The sequence below is a fragment of the Nyctereutes procyonoides genome, unplaced genomic scaffold (genome assembly GCF_905146905.1).
Source record: "Nyctereutes procyonoides isolate TBG_1078 unplaced genomic scaffold, NYPRO_anot_genome, whole genome shotgun sequence".
In the NCBI taxonomy this organism is placed as follows: Eukaryota; Metazoa; Chordata; class Mammalia; order Carnivora; family Canidae; genus Nyctereutes; species Nyctereutes procyonoides.
In genome coordinates, this window is record NW_026575040.1 from 8078585 (window position 1) to 8094599 (window position 16015).

Here is a 16015-nt window from a genome sequence, read left to right on the forward strand (position 1 = left end):
CTGAAACCCCAGGGGGAGAGGAGACCGTGTCCAGGGGAGCAAATAGCTCTTATAACTGACTATAATTATCTTTATTCGTAACAGACATAAGGAAGATGTTTTGAGGGAGAATAATGATTCTCTATAGCATGAAGCTTGAGGAGCAGGAAGGAGGAAGCGATGAGGATGGTGACACAAGGACACACAGAGCCTGTGGGGCCCGGGCGAGCCCTGGAGAAAAGCCTGGAATCTACCCTACAGGCAATGGGAGGACCTGGGAAGGTTTTCAGCAGGAGAGTGCCAGGCTCGCTCTAACTGCCAGGGAAGAGTGTAGCTTGGAGCAAAAGTAGAAGTGAGGGACCTATCAGAAGACTCTCACAAAGGTCCAGGCACAAAAGGATGCGAATGACTTGGTGTGGGTGGCATCAGACGAAATGGGGAAGAGGGGACACATTCCAGAAGCATCAAGGGGGTGGAGCCTGCAGGATTTGCTGACAGGAGGTGAAGGAAAATCCTGAGCATCAACCTCCAAGCCTCTGACTGAGCAGTCAGGTGGCTGGTAACTCTAGGCCCTGAAATGGGGAGTCTTGGGGAAAGCCTGTCGGGGAGGGAAAACCGAAGGCAACTTTTTGATTGTGTGAAGCAAGATGCCAGGAGATATCCGAATAAAAATGTCTGTGGGGAGCTGGGCATTGACTGTGGGGCTCACAGGGCAAGTCTGGGCTGGACTGGTGTGATCTAGCTGGGGGTGGGGGTGGGGGTGGGATCCCAGGACCCTGGGCCACTTTGGGATGAGTAGAGAAAAGTGAGAGCCCAAGGCCCACACTCTTGGGAGTCGTACAGGGTTATTTTGGGGTCACATCTCTTGACTCTGGTCTTCCAGGCAGCTTGAGGTGTGTGCACTGGGGGGAGAGGGTTAGTGGACCGAGGCTCTATTGTACTTAAATGAACTTGCAAAGCAGTGATTCTTAATACTGACACTGGTGTGTTTTTATATCTCCATCACAGCAGTTTTTGAAAACCTAAGGAAAGAAGTTCATTTTGATCACTTTCCCTGGCCAGAAAAGGGAGTAAGTGATGTAAGGCAGGAAAATGCACTGGCTTTCATGAAATTGTGAATCTTACTCCCGAAGGAGGCGATCCACGTGTTGCCTGAAGGCCCGAGCTGGGTGTCCAAGGCTGGGAGCGAAAACAATGTTAATTACAGCAAATTTCAGTTCGGTGTTTGCTGTTTTCAATTTTTAGGCCTGTTTTCCATGAGCTTGACATCTGCTTAACCAGCACATTGGCAAACTCCAGATTTCTCAAAAAAATAAAAAATAAAAAGGAGAGCCCAGGCGCTTGCCAGCACTGGCTCCTTCTCTCCATCTCCCCTTTCTGGATGCTTATGCAACAGTCTCGGTGTCAGCCCCGGCAAGTTGTTTGGTCTCCTCCAGAACCCCCAGTGGCGGGGCCTCACCACTCCATACAGGCACCTAACCCGTGTCTGGTGGCCTCTGATTTAGGGGATTGATTTGTGACAAGTCACATGGCAGCAAGCACCAACCAGCACACTGTGGGAGTAAGAGAGAGAACAGCTGAGCTTTTGGATGAGACCAGCAGGCTGGAATAGGGGAGAGAGGTAGACCGGCCGGGGCAGAAGGGCTCGGAGGCCGTGGGCACCCGGCGTGTAGCATGAGGGCAGAACAGAGTCTGGCTGGCGAGAGCTGAGGGTGCATTGAGAAGGCGGTGGGCACAGCCAAGGCTGCCCTGGGTCCCATCAAGCGTAGGTCCTTCTTAGATGACTATCAAGCTAATTCAATAAGCTCCGTGCTTGTCCATTCATGAGTTCATTCATGAGTTTGTTCAGTCAACTTTATTGAGATCCTGTTGTGTTCCAGACACTGTGCAGGGCACAAGGCTGAAGAGGGACAGAAGCCCCCCTTGACTTGGTGATAGTAGCCTCCCTTTTGGCACCAAAGGTTGGGTTAGCACAGGGGGTCTGCAGTGTCTCAACCCAAGTGAAAGCTTCAAAAACAGAGCTATCTCTGGTCCAGGAATGCGGGGGCGGGGGGTGGCATCCCCTTTGGGCATGAGTAGAGGGTCTCACCCAACCCCACCCTGCCTGTTCTCCGAGCACGGACACAACTGACCTGGAAGAGACACTCGACAGGGGTCAAGGATATGTCACCTGGGAAGCAGGCAGGCAAGGCACTCGGAGCCTTCACTTCCCCGCCTGTCCAGTGGGGATCAAATCCCTAATCACGTGTTAGGGTTCAATGAAATACTGTCCTGAGACACCTGGCCCATCCCTGGCATTTGGTATGGGTGCTCCAAGAGCGGCAGCCGAATCCCACTGGGAGATGTCAGAGAAGGAGTGGAACGAGAGCGCTGCCTTGGGATCTCTGCTCTAAACATGTGCCAATTCCCCTTGGTGGGAGAGGCCCAAGCCCACCCTTGGGGTGTGTGCTCACTTCATGTTTGTTGAGTGACTGCTGCTTGAAACACTAGGCACCAAGGGCTTGCTTCCTGCCCCTGGACTCTCCACCACAGGGAGGCAACGGGGAGCAAATCGGGGGAGGCGAGAGCGGCCGGATTCCTTCACAGTACCTGCGGGGAAGCTGTCTGATTCTCGGGTGCCCTTTTTCATACATGCAACATCCACGAGGACGTGCAAGTACATATTGACCTGGGGCTCCTCCCTCTGCCAGATGAAGCAGGGGATGCAGGCTGTGGGCACGTGGTTCCCGGATGAGATCACTTCCCTGTGAGATTCCCCCCAAAAATGAGTGGTGTGCTCATTCCGTGGGGAGGGATGATGCACTTCCATGGAGCCTCTGCACAAAAGGCTCTCCCATCCCTTATCTACCAGTTGGCAGGGAGGGATGACACTTCAGAGGGATGGCACCCTGTCCTCTGAGTGCTCTCCTTCCTCTGCACTCAGTCAGGTAAAATCACCCCCGCCTGTCATTACCACTCCGCAGCTTCTCCTCTCTGGCTAATGCCTTGGCTACACATGCACGAGCATACACTAGGCTCCCTCAGTGGGCCTGTTCTGACCTGCACCAGGGGATGGAGGGAGCCAAGGATTTGAGATTCTGTGCAGAGATAAGGTTCCCTCCTGCTGCTTCAGTGGAGGGAAGGAAAAGGAAGGTAGGGGGTTGGCTGGCAATACTAGTGGTCGGAGGAATATGAAGTAGGGTGGACTCCATAGTGCTTCTTTCCAAGCAAAAGGCAGTGGGATAATGACTGGTTAGCGGACCGACATAAAGTCCATCCACAAGGGCAGTCATTTGTAAAGGAGTAAGATGTGAGGAGTTGATCAGAGATGATGGAGAACAGGTGGTCTTTTGTAAGAGTAAAGACCCAAGTTTGGGACATCTGAGTGGCTCAGTGGTTGAGTGTCTACCTTCGGCTCAGGTCATGATCCCGGGGTCCTGGGATCGAGTCCCACATCAGGCTCCCCACACAGAGCCTGCTTCTCCCTCTGCCTGTGTCTCTGCCCCTCTCTGTGTCTCTCTTGAATAAATAAATGACATTTTTTTTAAAAAATTAGCCAATCAGTGACAGAAGCCAGGGGAGAACCCAGGTCTCCTGACGCCCAGCCTCATTCTACTTACCGCAGCAGTCCTAGCTCTCAGGAGGTGGGAATTATGTTCTGTTGGCCTTGGTGGTGGTCCTCCAGCCACTTCTCCCCAGTGAAGGGGTCATTGCTCCCACCCCTGGAGGAACCAGGGAAAGAGAAGCTTCAGCGCTTCCAAGGCCACTTAGCCATGTACTCAGGGAGTTACTGCACGAAGCGTGGCATCCACAATTTTGAAGTAAGACAAGTCCTAAGGGAGCCACGGTGCCCTTGCCACTTGCCCCAGATCTCCTCACTGGGGTTTTAGCAGCACTGTCCAGCGACGGGACAGGGCTGTGCTTTCCTGGAAAGGTGACCACATTGCCTGGACCCCCACCAACGCCACCCCTCTGACAGCTGGGTGGGTCCAGCAGCTGCAGCCAGGGAAGAGAGGCCCCAGGGCCTGATCTCCAGGGTTCAGGCAGGGCGAGGAAGTGGGGCCTGCAAACTGCAGAGCCCTATGTGACAGTTTTCTTCAGTCCTTCCCTTTGGCTCGGAAATGCAAAATATGATCACTTTTGCCTGGAGAGTTCCTCTTCCTAAATGTGTTTGGCTCTGGCCAACGTTAAGATGAGTTTGCATTCCTCCACACGGCCGGGCCTCCAACTCTAAATTGTTTGCAAAGACTCAAGACAGATGCTCGCGTGCCGACAGCTGGAAGCAGGCTGTGTGTTTGCCCAAGAGAACCCTACTGACGTGTGCGGGGATGGGGCCTTACATGGCAGAGAGCAGAACCGGCTCATTTTACAGGTGGGGAAACTGAGGCCGTGGTGACTCTCCGCAGATGCACGGCCAAGTTAGCGACAATTGTGAAATTAGAAGCCAGAGAGCACTGGCCTGGCCCAAAATTCTCTCGGCCTCACTTTGGGCTCTACTGACCAGCTTACATGTCCAGTGGCCCACCCACATGACTGTTGACTCTGAAGACTGCACATCTTGTCTAACGACTTGTGTCCTCACTGCCCAGCATGGAACCTAAAGCATCGCAGACCCAAACAGACTTTTATTGAATTCAAGGACCAAAGAGGAAGGTCATGCAGAAAGGCGGGTGGTGAATAAAGATGAGCATGAGGAAGAGTTGGTGACTTTGCACCAATCCCCACCCCTCTCCTAGCCTTAGCTCTCTCCCGACAGTAAGGGGCTTAAGCCTGATCAGGTGGTTCTCAAACTATGTTCCAGGGCATGCTAGGATTCCCAGGGATTGTCTTAGGACTCTCCCTGGGGGATAAAGAGGTACTCCCTGGCTCCCCGCCCCTAACCCCACCTCAACCTCTTGTGTCTGCATTTCATGTGTAGGCTGGCTTCAAAAAAATTGCGCTTCGCTTCGCTGCAGGAAAATGATGCTAGGCAAGAAAAAGAATAACTGGCAAGATCCCTCCTTGCTCAGAAAAATAAAATCTGAAGAAGTTACCCTTCCCTGATAACAGATTTGCTACTCCTTTGGCCCAGTGTTCGAGTGTCTGGGGAGGCGGGCAGGGGTGGGGGACACTGTAATTGTTCATAAGCCCTGGCAACTGGGAGGAAAGGGAATGGGGTACAGGAGGGCCTTGGTGCTGTGGAGGGTCTGTGGCTGCTCAGATACTACATGGATCCCAAAATCGATGCTCAGGGTCTGTCTGTCTGCCTGTCCATCTGCTGCTCCTGTGTCTGCCATCCTGTGTCCTGACGAGGCACCATAGCACAGCTCTAAGGCTGAGTGCACGGCTCAGGTCGTGATCTGCTGGCTGGGCCACACTGCTCCCTGACAGGCTAGGACCGGGTCTAGCCCTTCCTCATTCTGGCCTTCCCTGTGAGCCCTTGAGAAGGGAACGATCGGATTGCTACCCCAGAAGCTGAATCCCCACAGATCCCCAGCCTCCCTCTCCTTATGTCTTTGTCAGTCACCCTGTAAAACCTTCCCTTCTCCTCCCTGACTGCCCATCCTTTAAGAGCCAGACCAGGGGCACCTGGGTGGCTCAGTCGGTTGAGCATCTGCCTTGGGCTTAGGGCATGATCCCGGGGTCTGGGTTCGAGCTGTACGTTGGGCTCCCTGCTCAGTGGGGGTCTGCTGCTCCCTCTGCCTGCTGCTCCCTCTGCTTGTGTTCTCTCTATAAAATAAATAAATGAAGTCTTTAAAAAGAAAAGAGAGAAAGCTAGACCAAATCAGTTACCAATGGCTACAATAATGCCGCATGACAAATAACCCCCAAAACCTGAGTGGCAGCCAATAATTAAGTAGTTCATGTGTCTGGTACCAGCTTACCTAAACTAAGCTCACCTGAGTGGCTCTGCTGGTCTCCCTGGCCTTGCTCCTACATGCTGAGGACAGCTAATCTCAGCTGGGTTTGGCTAGGGCTGCTCAGCTCCAAATATCCTTCATCCTTTTCCTGGCATCAGCGGGCTAGCCTGAGTGAAATACTTCTCACATTGATGGCAAAAGTGCAAGTGAACAAATAGAAACAGAGCATCGTTAAGACCTCCGCTCCACTGGGAACTGGCTCACTTTAATTTCTGCCTCCTATGGCCCAGCCCAAAGTCAAGTGGGAATGCTTAGCAGTGTTTGTTATGTATTGTTGTTAGGCAGAGCTAAATGTTCGACTTTAGTTCAACACATTTTGCTGAGTACCTACTGTGTCCCAAACCCTGTGTTAGGCGAAGAAATAAATGGAACCCAGCCAGTCCTTGTCCTCTTATTGCTCAGACTCTCAGCCCTGGGAGAAGATGTAGGAAATTCACTCCACTCAGCGTATATAGGGTCTGTCTAGGAGCAGTGTATATAGATTGAACCCCACACTTAACAAGTCTTCACGTGACACCTCCAGAAGTGGATGCACGGCCGACGGAGCTGCTGCCCGAGAGAAGCTTGGAGGCCAGTGTGATTTCCCTGCTGTTCGAGCAGTTACCCACGGGGGAAGGACTGCATACTTTCCCCACCTGCCAGGGGCTCCCAAGAGCAGAGCCCAGATCCCCACCCTCCTGAGGGCTTCCTGAGGGAGTGTGTAGTTACTAGGTTTCCTATGAGGGCAGCGGGACCCCTGGGGGCTGGGTCCCCACTTCTCCCCAGAACCAGAGGGCACCCCAAGCTGGGACCATCTTCTCTCTAGTATAGGCCTTCCCCCCTCACTAGTGCCTGTGACAGGGGCCAAGACTAGAGAGAGCCCTGGGGCCTTGCCAGCCATGCCCCCAAAGCTGGCATCGCCTTCTTAGATGCCTGATTTGAGACAACAGCCTCCAGGCAGAAGGGAAAGGTGGCTGGTGGCAGAACAAGAATCACTGTGCTTTTGTGCTCTGCCCAGGCAGAGGGGACAGCAGTGCAGACGGTGCAAAACAGCCAGGCATTGAATTCTCATTTCTGCCTCACTTTGGAAATGTGTTATTTTGTCTTCCCCGGAGGCAAGAGATCCACTTTACCGTTTCCTTTTGCTTTGAGTTAGTTTCTGGGTCTTTCCCTGCCCTCTTTCTCCATCTGTGTGGTTGGCTTTTAGACGTGAAGATTCTTGGGGCCCCAGTAAAACTGAAAAGAGGGAGACAGTCCGAGAGGGTTTGGGTTACATTTCCGCCTCCCTCACCCCCCTCCCAGCTCATATCACCTAAGGAAAACAAAAGCGTTTGCTTACACGGTTGCATCTGCAGCCCGGAACAGGGCCCACGGAGTGAGCCGAGGCTGGGGTCCGGGCACACGGAGGGAGGGCCGCTGAGAGGTGTTCACTCTCAGGCTCCCCTCTTGCTGTCACCACCAGTCTGGTGCTTTCAAGGTCCCTGGGACTCTGGCTGCACCCTTCTGGCATAGCTAGTCCCCTCATATTATACCTATTAGGGTCAGGAATTCACTGATCAGCTCTCTAGTGAGCAGGATTTAGGGTGAGGGACCCAGGACTGGGGAGTTTTTAAGAAGCAGGGGGTGGGAGGAGGTCAGGCCAGGGTGAGAGCTCTAAGGTGAGGAATTCGAGAGCTGGGAGGCGGTGGGGCTGATGAGGGAGAGGAGGCTGGATGGAGGCTGGATGGAGGCAGGGGGCCTGGGCTGGACTGCTGAGGCCTCGGAGCACCTCCTGCCATTCCTAGCTGTGTGACCCCAGCCTTTTCTCAGACAGCGCCTCCGTTTCTTCGCCTGTAAAAGGAGAAGAATATAATGTACTTACTTCAAAAGGGTATTGTGAGGATGAAATAGATTTAGAACAGAGTTTGGCACCTAGTGAATATTATACATGGTGTTACCCTAATCTAAGTGGCAGGGGACTGTTAGTACCTAGATCTGAGAGCTAGGAGGTAAACTAAGGCAGGAAGAAGCCAGCAGGTACTGGTTCTGCGAACAGATTCTCAGAAGGTGAGAACCCCAGCAGGCAAGGCTCCCTGCATCCTTCAGGCACAGGGTAGAGATAAAAAGCCACTCCTGGATGTGGCCCTGAATAGTGTGGACATGAGTAAGAGAGCAAGGCAGAGGTAGAAACTGCTCTGATCCAAGGAAGAGTGTGAAAGTCGCTATGAGCAACCAGAGGAAGGACCATGATGTAGCAAGATGTCCTCAGACCTGGGCCTTGATATTCGAGAAGGAAAGGAAGGCCTTCTAGGGTGGATGAACAAGCATGGGCAAAGGCACTCTGGCAGCCCAGGGAACGGGGAATCTTGAGTCAATTCACTTCAACTAAGATGTATTGAGTGCTTCCCACGTGCCAGGCACTGCTGAGGGTTCGTTACTGCGTTCGGACTGGTAACCACCCTTCCAGGTGGGGATTATTATTTCCATTTTATAGATGAGTAAACTGAGAACCAGAAAGAAGAAGTAAGTTACCCTGGGTCACCCATTAGTGAATAAATGCTGGAGCTGGGCTTCTAACAAGCTTTCCCTGAACTCAGAGGTCTTGCCCTCTCCTTGCCTGGCCTCGCCTTTTCTCCTTCCCTCCGCTCGAGGGACTCCTGCCTACCACCTTTGGACCGCCTTACCAATGTTTATGCATCACCTTTCCAAGCTGAGATCTCAGCTCCAGAAGCTTCCTCACTGCCACAGCCCACAACCATGGCCCTGTGGTCACCGCCTTGCACTTACTCTCCACATGCCTCTCCCCAGCTGCTGGGCTCCCTACTCTCTTGTCATCTGGCTCACCCCTCAGCGGTGTTCGGGGCTAGCCCCTGGGCTGGGTGCTGGCTCCAGCAGTGAGTGAACAGACCCCGTCTAACCTTCACGGGGCTGCCATCCCCATGGGAAGACGGGAGCGATCCAATGATGGAAATGACTGTGTCTAATTACGGTGATAAGAAGTCACCAGTCACCTATTAGGGAGTACAAGAGGTGATGAGATCCTCAGGCCAGGCCTGGGGTAATCGGGGGTCAGGGAGGCTTCTGGGGGTGCAAGGGAGGTGTGGCATTTGTGCTGAGATTTGCTGGTGATATGAAGGTCATCTGAGAAGCTCATGTAGGGGAAGCGGCATGTGCAAAGGCCCCAGGGCAGGAGGAAGCAAGGGGATCTGGGGAGCAGAAAGGGGCCCCCAGTGACTGCCCTGCAGGAAGCCAGAGGAAAACTCACACAAGATGAGTCTGCAGAGGCTCCCAGGGCCTTGGGACTGCGTGGAGGATTTGGGACAGGGCTGGGGGGGGGGGGGGTGGGAGGAGCAGTGAAAAAGGATTGACACAGTGTAGACTCTCGGCAGCGACACTTAGGCTCCAGTGAGGGCTCCTCGTGGAGCTGTTGGTTGACAGTAGCTGTGACCGCGTCCTGGCCAGCGTGCCCCGGTGTTTGGGACTGGGTCCGCCCCGCCTGGTAGCAGGGCAGTGGCCTTCCCTAGCCTGGAGGGGTGCTCAAGCTCAGTGCTGTGGCTTCCATCCCTTCTTGGGATTGACTGGCTGGTGCTTTTTCAAAAGACAGATAGGCTTCTGAAAAAGGGAGCAAGAGCTGATGTAGCTTTGGCCACAGCCACAGGAGAGCAGCCCAAGTGTCGTGGATTCCCCGCTCCGTCCTCAATATCCAGGGCGGAGAAGCGGTGAGCTGCCCAGCCGGGCTCCGGGTGTCTCTGCAATCGGCCTGCTGATTCCCAACAAAAACAACTTTGTTTTGTTTTATTGGTACTTGGGGTTCATAAATCTCTGAGAATAGTGTGAAATCCATCTCCCATCTGAGGAACAGGCCAGAGATCTTTTTGGGAGGTGAGGTCAGAGCGTCGGGCTGGACATGACTTTTAGGAAATCGTTCTCAGACTCCGTTTGGTCAGAAGCAAATGCCAGAGCCAGGGAAGAAAGCAGCACTTTGTAACTCAATGCCCCAGTGCTGAGGGCTTTTGTCCTCTAACCTGTGGCCAGCTCCACTCATCCTGTCCCCAGGAGTTTGAGGGTAAGGGTGTGGGGGAGACTGGACTGCTCCTAGACAGACCCTTAGGTGACGCTCGCCTTCTCTCCATGTGCTTCTCCCAGTAGACCCCAAAAGCAGAGGACGTGGCACCTGAGGGCAGAGGTCAGAAAAGACACCGCCTTCTCTGAAAAGAATAGTCCCTCCTCCCTAGTGGGTCCTTCTTATGGTCCCCCAGGAGTAACACATCACCCCAGTGCCCTGAGCTATTTGATCTTGAACTTGCTCTCATCTCTCCCAGCTGAGTGATTTAGGGCAAATTATTTAACCTCCCAGAGGTATAGTACCCGTCTCACAGGGTTGGTGTGTGATTTAACTAATTAATGTGAAATTGATGGTTAGACACCCAGAATGTGCCTGGAACATCTCAGCACTCCATAAATAGCCTTTTTTTTTCTCCTTTTCCTCATGGAGGAAAGAGGACATGTGACCCCAGGGTGGCTCCTGGTCCCCAACCACCCAATCAGTTGATCCCTACAACCACACACCAAGGGCTAGATCTCTACTCAGGCTCGAAGGATGAGCGGTGAGGGTACAGCAGTGTCTCGTGCCACTTAGAGAACATGAGAATATTATCAGGGCACCTGGGTGGCTCAGTTTGCCATCAGCTCAAGTCATGATCTCAGGGCCCCGGGATCAAGCCTGCATGTTTCACTCCCCCCTAAGTGGCGAGTCTGCTTCTCCCTCTCTCTCTGCCCTTCATGCTTGCTTGCTCTCTATCTCTCAAATCAATGAATAAAATCTTTATTTAAAAAAAAGAATAATTTCGACTATCAGCCACATAACAAAAAACAGAAAAGTATCTAATATGTTTGTGATAAGTACCATCAGGAAAAATGAAGAAGGGGATAGCGAGTGACGAGGTGGCCTAGTGGTGGACAAGATGGCACTGGAACAGTGAGGCCAGGGACTTAAGGGGTGAGCCATGCGGACAACCAGGAGAGGAGCCTTCCAGGCAGAGGGAGGAGCCGGGGCAAAGACGCTGAGCAGAAGGTGGTCTGACATGTTACAGGAGGGACAAGGCAAAGCATGGCTGGAGCAGAAGGATGGAGGGGGCGGACAGGAAATTAGGGGCAGAGGGAAGAGCGTGGGGAAGGGGTTGGGGGTAGTCATACAGGGCCTGCTGGGAAGGAGTCTGGCCCTGATTGAGTGGGGTGGAGACCTGGTGGAGGGCACAGGGCTGAGGGGTGACAGGATCTCACAGGTCTTGGAAGGACCCCTCTGGCCGTGTTCACACAAGATGCACTGGTAGTGGGAAAGCCCCAAAGACACCATTGATGGCCTTCTTTTCCCCCTAGTCCTCACCCTTCTGCAGGCCTGGAAGTGGTGGGTGGGTCCCAACAGCACCAAGGTGCTTTCCTGTTATCCAGGGCACTCCCCCACCCCCCGCTGAGGTCAGATACAGAAAGAGGAGGACACGGGACTGCCATGGGGTGTCTCCAGGGGTGCCAGGGAGCCAGATAAGGTGTTGCACACCATCGGGGAATGTGCGTGGCCTGTGCATGTAAATGTGTGTGTGTGCACTCGTGTGTGCAAGCATGTCTGTGTGCGCACATGTGTGTGCGTGGGTGTGAGCATGTATGCGAGCATGTGTGTTCATTCCTGGCATGGGTTTGGAGTTCCTCATGTGCAACTCCACTTTTTCTACCTCTCTCTACCCCCCCCGGCTCTGCACAGGGGACACTAGTGTCCCTCCCTCCTCCATGGCATGCCCTTACTGGCAGAGAACCGGTGCTCCTTCATCCCCCGATGCTCACAGACTGGGGTCCTCCTCCCCGAGCCTGCCTGCTGCCAGCCAGGCCAAGAAGTCTGTTCAAGGGCCTTGTAACAAGCACTAAAGAATTAGGTACTCCTCTTCCCCCACCCCCACTCTGGGCCATGACACCAAATTCACGTGGCAGATTAGGAATCGTGAAGACAGGATTGGCAGCTACATAGCAACTTACCACTGTCCTCATCCACAGCAGGCACCACGCATTGATCACAGTAGTCTTGCCCCCTGAGCACACGCTTGACCTCAGAATTTTTCTTAACTCAGTGCTCCAGGCAGCACGAATAATCAATTGACATGGACAAGTGCGATAACATACATCCCCTATCCCTACTCTAAGGGGTTCCAGTGTTCTCTCTGGAACTCTGATTCAATGACTCTAATGATGAAATGGTATCCATTTGCAGAGAAAAATAAGAAAGTATGGAAGAAACCACTTGGTTCCATACAGCCCAGAGTTCAGTGTCCATGGGAAGGAGAGTGGGGCGCTCAAGGTACGAGCATCACGAAGTTGCCATGGAGGTCATATGGTGACATGTATGTTCTTTGAAATGTATAAAGTGCCCTACACAGGAGAGGGGTATTTTTTTTAATTTTTATTTATTTATGATAGTCACAGAGAGAGAGAGAGAGAGAGAGGCAGAGACACAGGCAGAGGGAGAAGCAGGCTCCATGCACCGGGAGCCTGACGTGGGATTCGATCCCGGGTCTCCAGGATCGCGCCCTGGGCCAAAGGCAGGCGCTAAACCGCTGCGCCACCCAGGGATCCCCAGGAGAGAGGTATTAATGACATTTGTCTATCCTGTTCTTTTCTATTCTACTGATTGTATTTCACTAATCTGAAAGTTTGGTCTGATGGTAGGATCCCACTCCTGAAATCCCAGGTGTCTCAGGTTTGGTGTTCCTGTTAGTGATGACGTGTAAGGAAGCCAGATATGCCCTGAAACTTCCTCATGGAGGGAAGGAGTCAAAGAGCAGGCATCTGAGATCCTAGGTCTTGATGCTACCACTGATCTGCTGTGCATTCTTGAATAAGCCTCTTAATCTCTCTGGGGCTGAAACCCCCTCTGCCAAATGTGGATGACGCTTACTCATTCTCCCAAGGTCCTGTGAAGGAAAAGGATGGCAGATGTGAGGAGATCCAGAAACCCAGGCTGCCACGCAGATATGAGTGGTTGTTTCTTGTGATTTGGCACAAGAATGCCAAAGGTTCAACACCAAGGCTCTCCAGCAGGTGGAATCGGCTAATTAGCACATGACCTTACCAAACAGGGAAGACCTTAGAGGCCAGGGTGAAAGAGTTATGGGACTGTTTCTCTGCTTTGCATCAGCTGCCCCAGCCAAGTAGTGAACCCCACTGAAAGTGGGCAGAGGTTCGCAAATTGGTTCAGAAGGTGGTAGTGAGCCTGCAGAATTGGAGCTGTGGCCACTAGGACTCCAGGCTTGGGGGCAGGTGGGAAGTCATTTCCTCAACTCTTTAACAAGCAGAGATGAGACGAAAGAGGAGAGGGAGGAGCAGGAGGGAGAGGAGGAGAAGAAAGGAGGGAAAAGAGAGAACAAAATGGAAGAGGACAGAGGAACTAGAAGAAGCAAGATTAGAGGTAGGAGCGGTGGAGGAGGAAAGAAGTCTCCACCTCTACCATGAGATGGAGAATTCTCGGAGGGAGGGACCTGGTCCTCCCAGTCAGACCTGGTCTGTCTAAGAGCAGGTTTTATGCCTCCCCTGTCAGATTGTGGCTCTCACAGGGCAGGAGCGGGGCCTTCTCCCAACAGACGATGGGCTCCATTTCCTATGGGGGCTCCCCAAGGACAGGAAACATACTCTTCCCACAGCCAAGACCTGCCAGTGGGGCCCACGAAGCCACTGGGGCCCAAACCTCCACCTGCCTCACTATCCTCTTCTCCCCACCCCAGGGTTCACGGATACCTTCAACATGGACACCAGGAAGCCTCAAATCATCTCTGGCTCTAGAGCTGCCTTCTTCGGCTACACGGTACAGCAGCATGACATCGGCGGCAAGAAGTGGTGAGTGAGAGCTGCCCCCCCACCCAGCCCCAGACCTCCCCACACCTGGCCCCTTCACCAGCTCCCCAAAGTGGCCCTCCTACATAGACACCCCAACATCCAGGGACTTGAGTCCCTGTCCCAGCTGTATAGGGTCTGCCCCAGACTATGAAACCTCAAGCATTCCATATCAGGCCCTCAATCTTCTCATCTGAAAAATGGAAAAAAAAACAGCCAAGTAGCAGGCTATGTGACAGCATAGGGAGCAGGCACCCTAGAACCAGTAGTTAGAACCATCTTTCTCTCATTTGCTTATTTTTTACTCTATTTTATTTTATATATTAATCATAGTTATTTTGAAGTCCTTGGCTAACTCCAATATCTGGATCATCTCTGGGTCTGCTTCTAGTGACCATTTCATCTTATGATTATGAGTTACTTTTTCCTGATTCTTTACCTGTTCAGTGATTTTTTTGTTATACCCTATGTTGAACATTGTGAATGGTACACATTAGAGGCTATAGTTATGTTACCTTCCTTTAAAGAACTATACAGGGCAGCCAGGGTAGCTCAGCGGTTTAGCACCGCCTTCAGCCCAGGGTGTGATCCTGGAGGCCCGGGATCAAGTCCCACATCGGGCTCCCTGCATGGAGCCTGCCTCTCCCTCTGCCTGTGTCTCTGCCTCTCTCTCTCTCTCTCTCTCAAGAATAAATAAATAAAATCTAACCTAAAAAAAATAAAGAACTATACATTTTGTTCTGATAGGCAGTTAAAATACTGACAAAATCACCTAGATCTTACCATGGCTTGGCTTGGGCCTTGGTTACAGCAGATATCATCTTGTTTTGTCTTTACTCCTAGGCTGTGGTCTTTATTCCTGGGCATGGATTTTCTGAGATCTCAGCTGAAAGCCCACAGTATTCATTAAAGTCTCTCTATTCAGACTGAGCATGTACTCCAGTATCTCCCAAGCACGGGACAGCCTCTAAAATCTCTTCCCCCAGTGGCTTTCCTCTAGTAGATTTTCTAGAATCTCCCATTATGCATACACAGATTAGGATAGGAGTCAGCCAAGGATCCTCAGGAAAAATTTTAGCAGAGTTTTGGGGGCTCTTTCCCTGTGACTTTCTCCTTTCTACCTGCCCCCACCAGATCCTAGTTTCAGCCCCAATTCCAATCATTGTTTCCTCCACCCAGCAAGACTGCTGCTCTCTGGATTCTATTCCCCTGTGCCAAAATAAGGAAAATGCCTTCATGCAGAGAGCTAGGCTGAATGTGGGTTTAGCTGCTGTGCTTTCCTTTTCTCAAGTACCAAGCCCTTTGTTGATTGCCGTCCAGTGTCTGAAAATAGTTGTTCCATGTGTTTTATGTAGCTTTTGTCGTTGGTTTATGGCTAGAATTGAAAGTCCTCTTTTATCTCTTTTGCCAAGTGAGATTTCACTTCATATCCCTTCCCATGACTACATGAGTTACCCCATAGAATTCCATATTTTGTTTTTCATACTGTTTATCAAACTGGATAGCCATTGCCTGTTTCATTGTCTTTTTTTCCTAAAATAAGGGATACATTCCCTGGTAATTAGTAGATGCTTGAAAGAACATGCAGTGAAAGGCTAAATGAAGGATTTAAACCTCTCTCAATCAGCCCAAATGTAAGATGCACAATATTCATATTTTGTACATGGTACAAAGGGTTAAGGATGAAATAGAACTGGCTTTGACAACATTGCATTTGTTTTAACTAATATTTGTTTATTAAGCTTCTGTTTATTACTAGACTCTGCAAAATATTAGTATGAGTAAAATATGGTTTCACTCTCAAATAACTCACAAACCATTTGCGGAGGCCACACTAACATCCTTGAACTAATTGAAAAATAATACAAGACGAAATACAAGCTGGTGTTAATTATGTTCATCTCTGTGAGGCCACTTTCTCCATTAAGGTTTCCAGATCTTTCTCCTCGCCTAAAATGGCCTTACCCTGCCCAAGCCCTCTCTCTCGGGTGACAATATCACTTCCTACCTTGTGTTGGGGTCGCTTGGGCCTGTGGCGTACCTTCCCTACTGGACACCATCTGTATCTCCCTGTGTCTGAGAGCCGCCAACATAGTGTCTTGCTCATAGAAGGAACTCAGCCAGATTTTGAAAGGAGAAATCCCTGTGCTTGGGGTCTCTGGGAAGGCTTCATAGAAGAGGGGCATTTGAGTGGGGTCTTAAAGGATGAGCCTACATGAGCAGAAAGGGAGGAGAGAATCTCATTGTTGCTAATCTCACAGGAGGGGAATGGTACTGCACTGCAGCCACTTGGCCTTGGCTTGTTTTCTGCCACAGTCAGGCTG

The 16015-nt window shown here is 51.7% G+C and overlaps 1 protein-coding gene across 1 annotated transcript in view; it reads left to right on the top strand.

The window, feature by feature from the left end:
• ITGA11 (integrin subunit alpha 11) overlaps positions 1–16015 on the top strand; it is a 114612-nt gene that overhangs the window by 17336 nt on the left and 81261 nt on the right. Inside the window, exon 2 of the mRNA XM_055319642.1 lies at positions 13583–13694. Coding sequence (XP_055175617.1) covers positions 13583–13694 — 112 coding nt within the window. The remainder of the gene's footprint in view (positions 1–13582; positions 13695–16015) is intronic.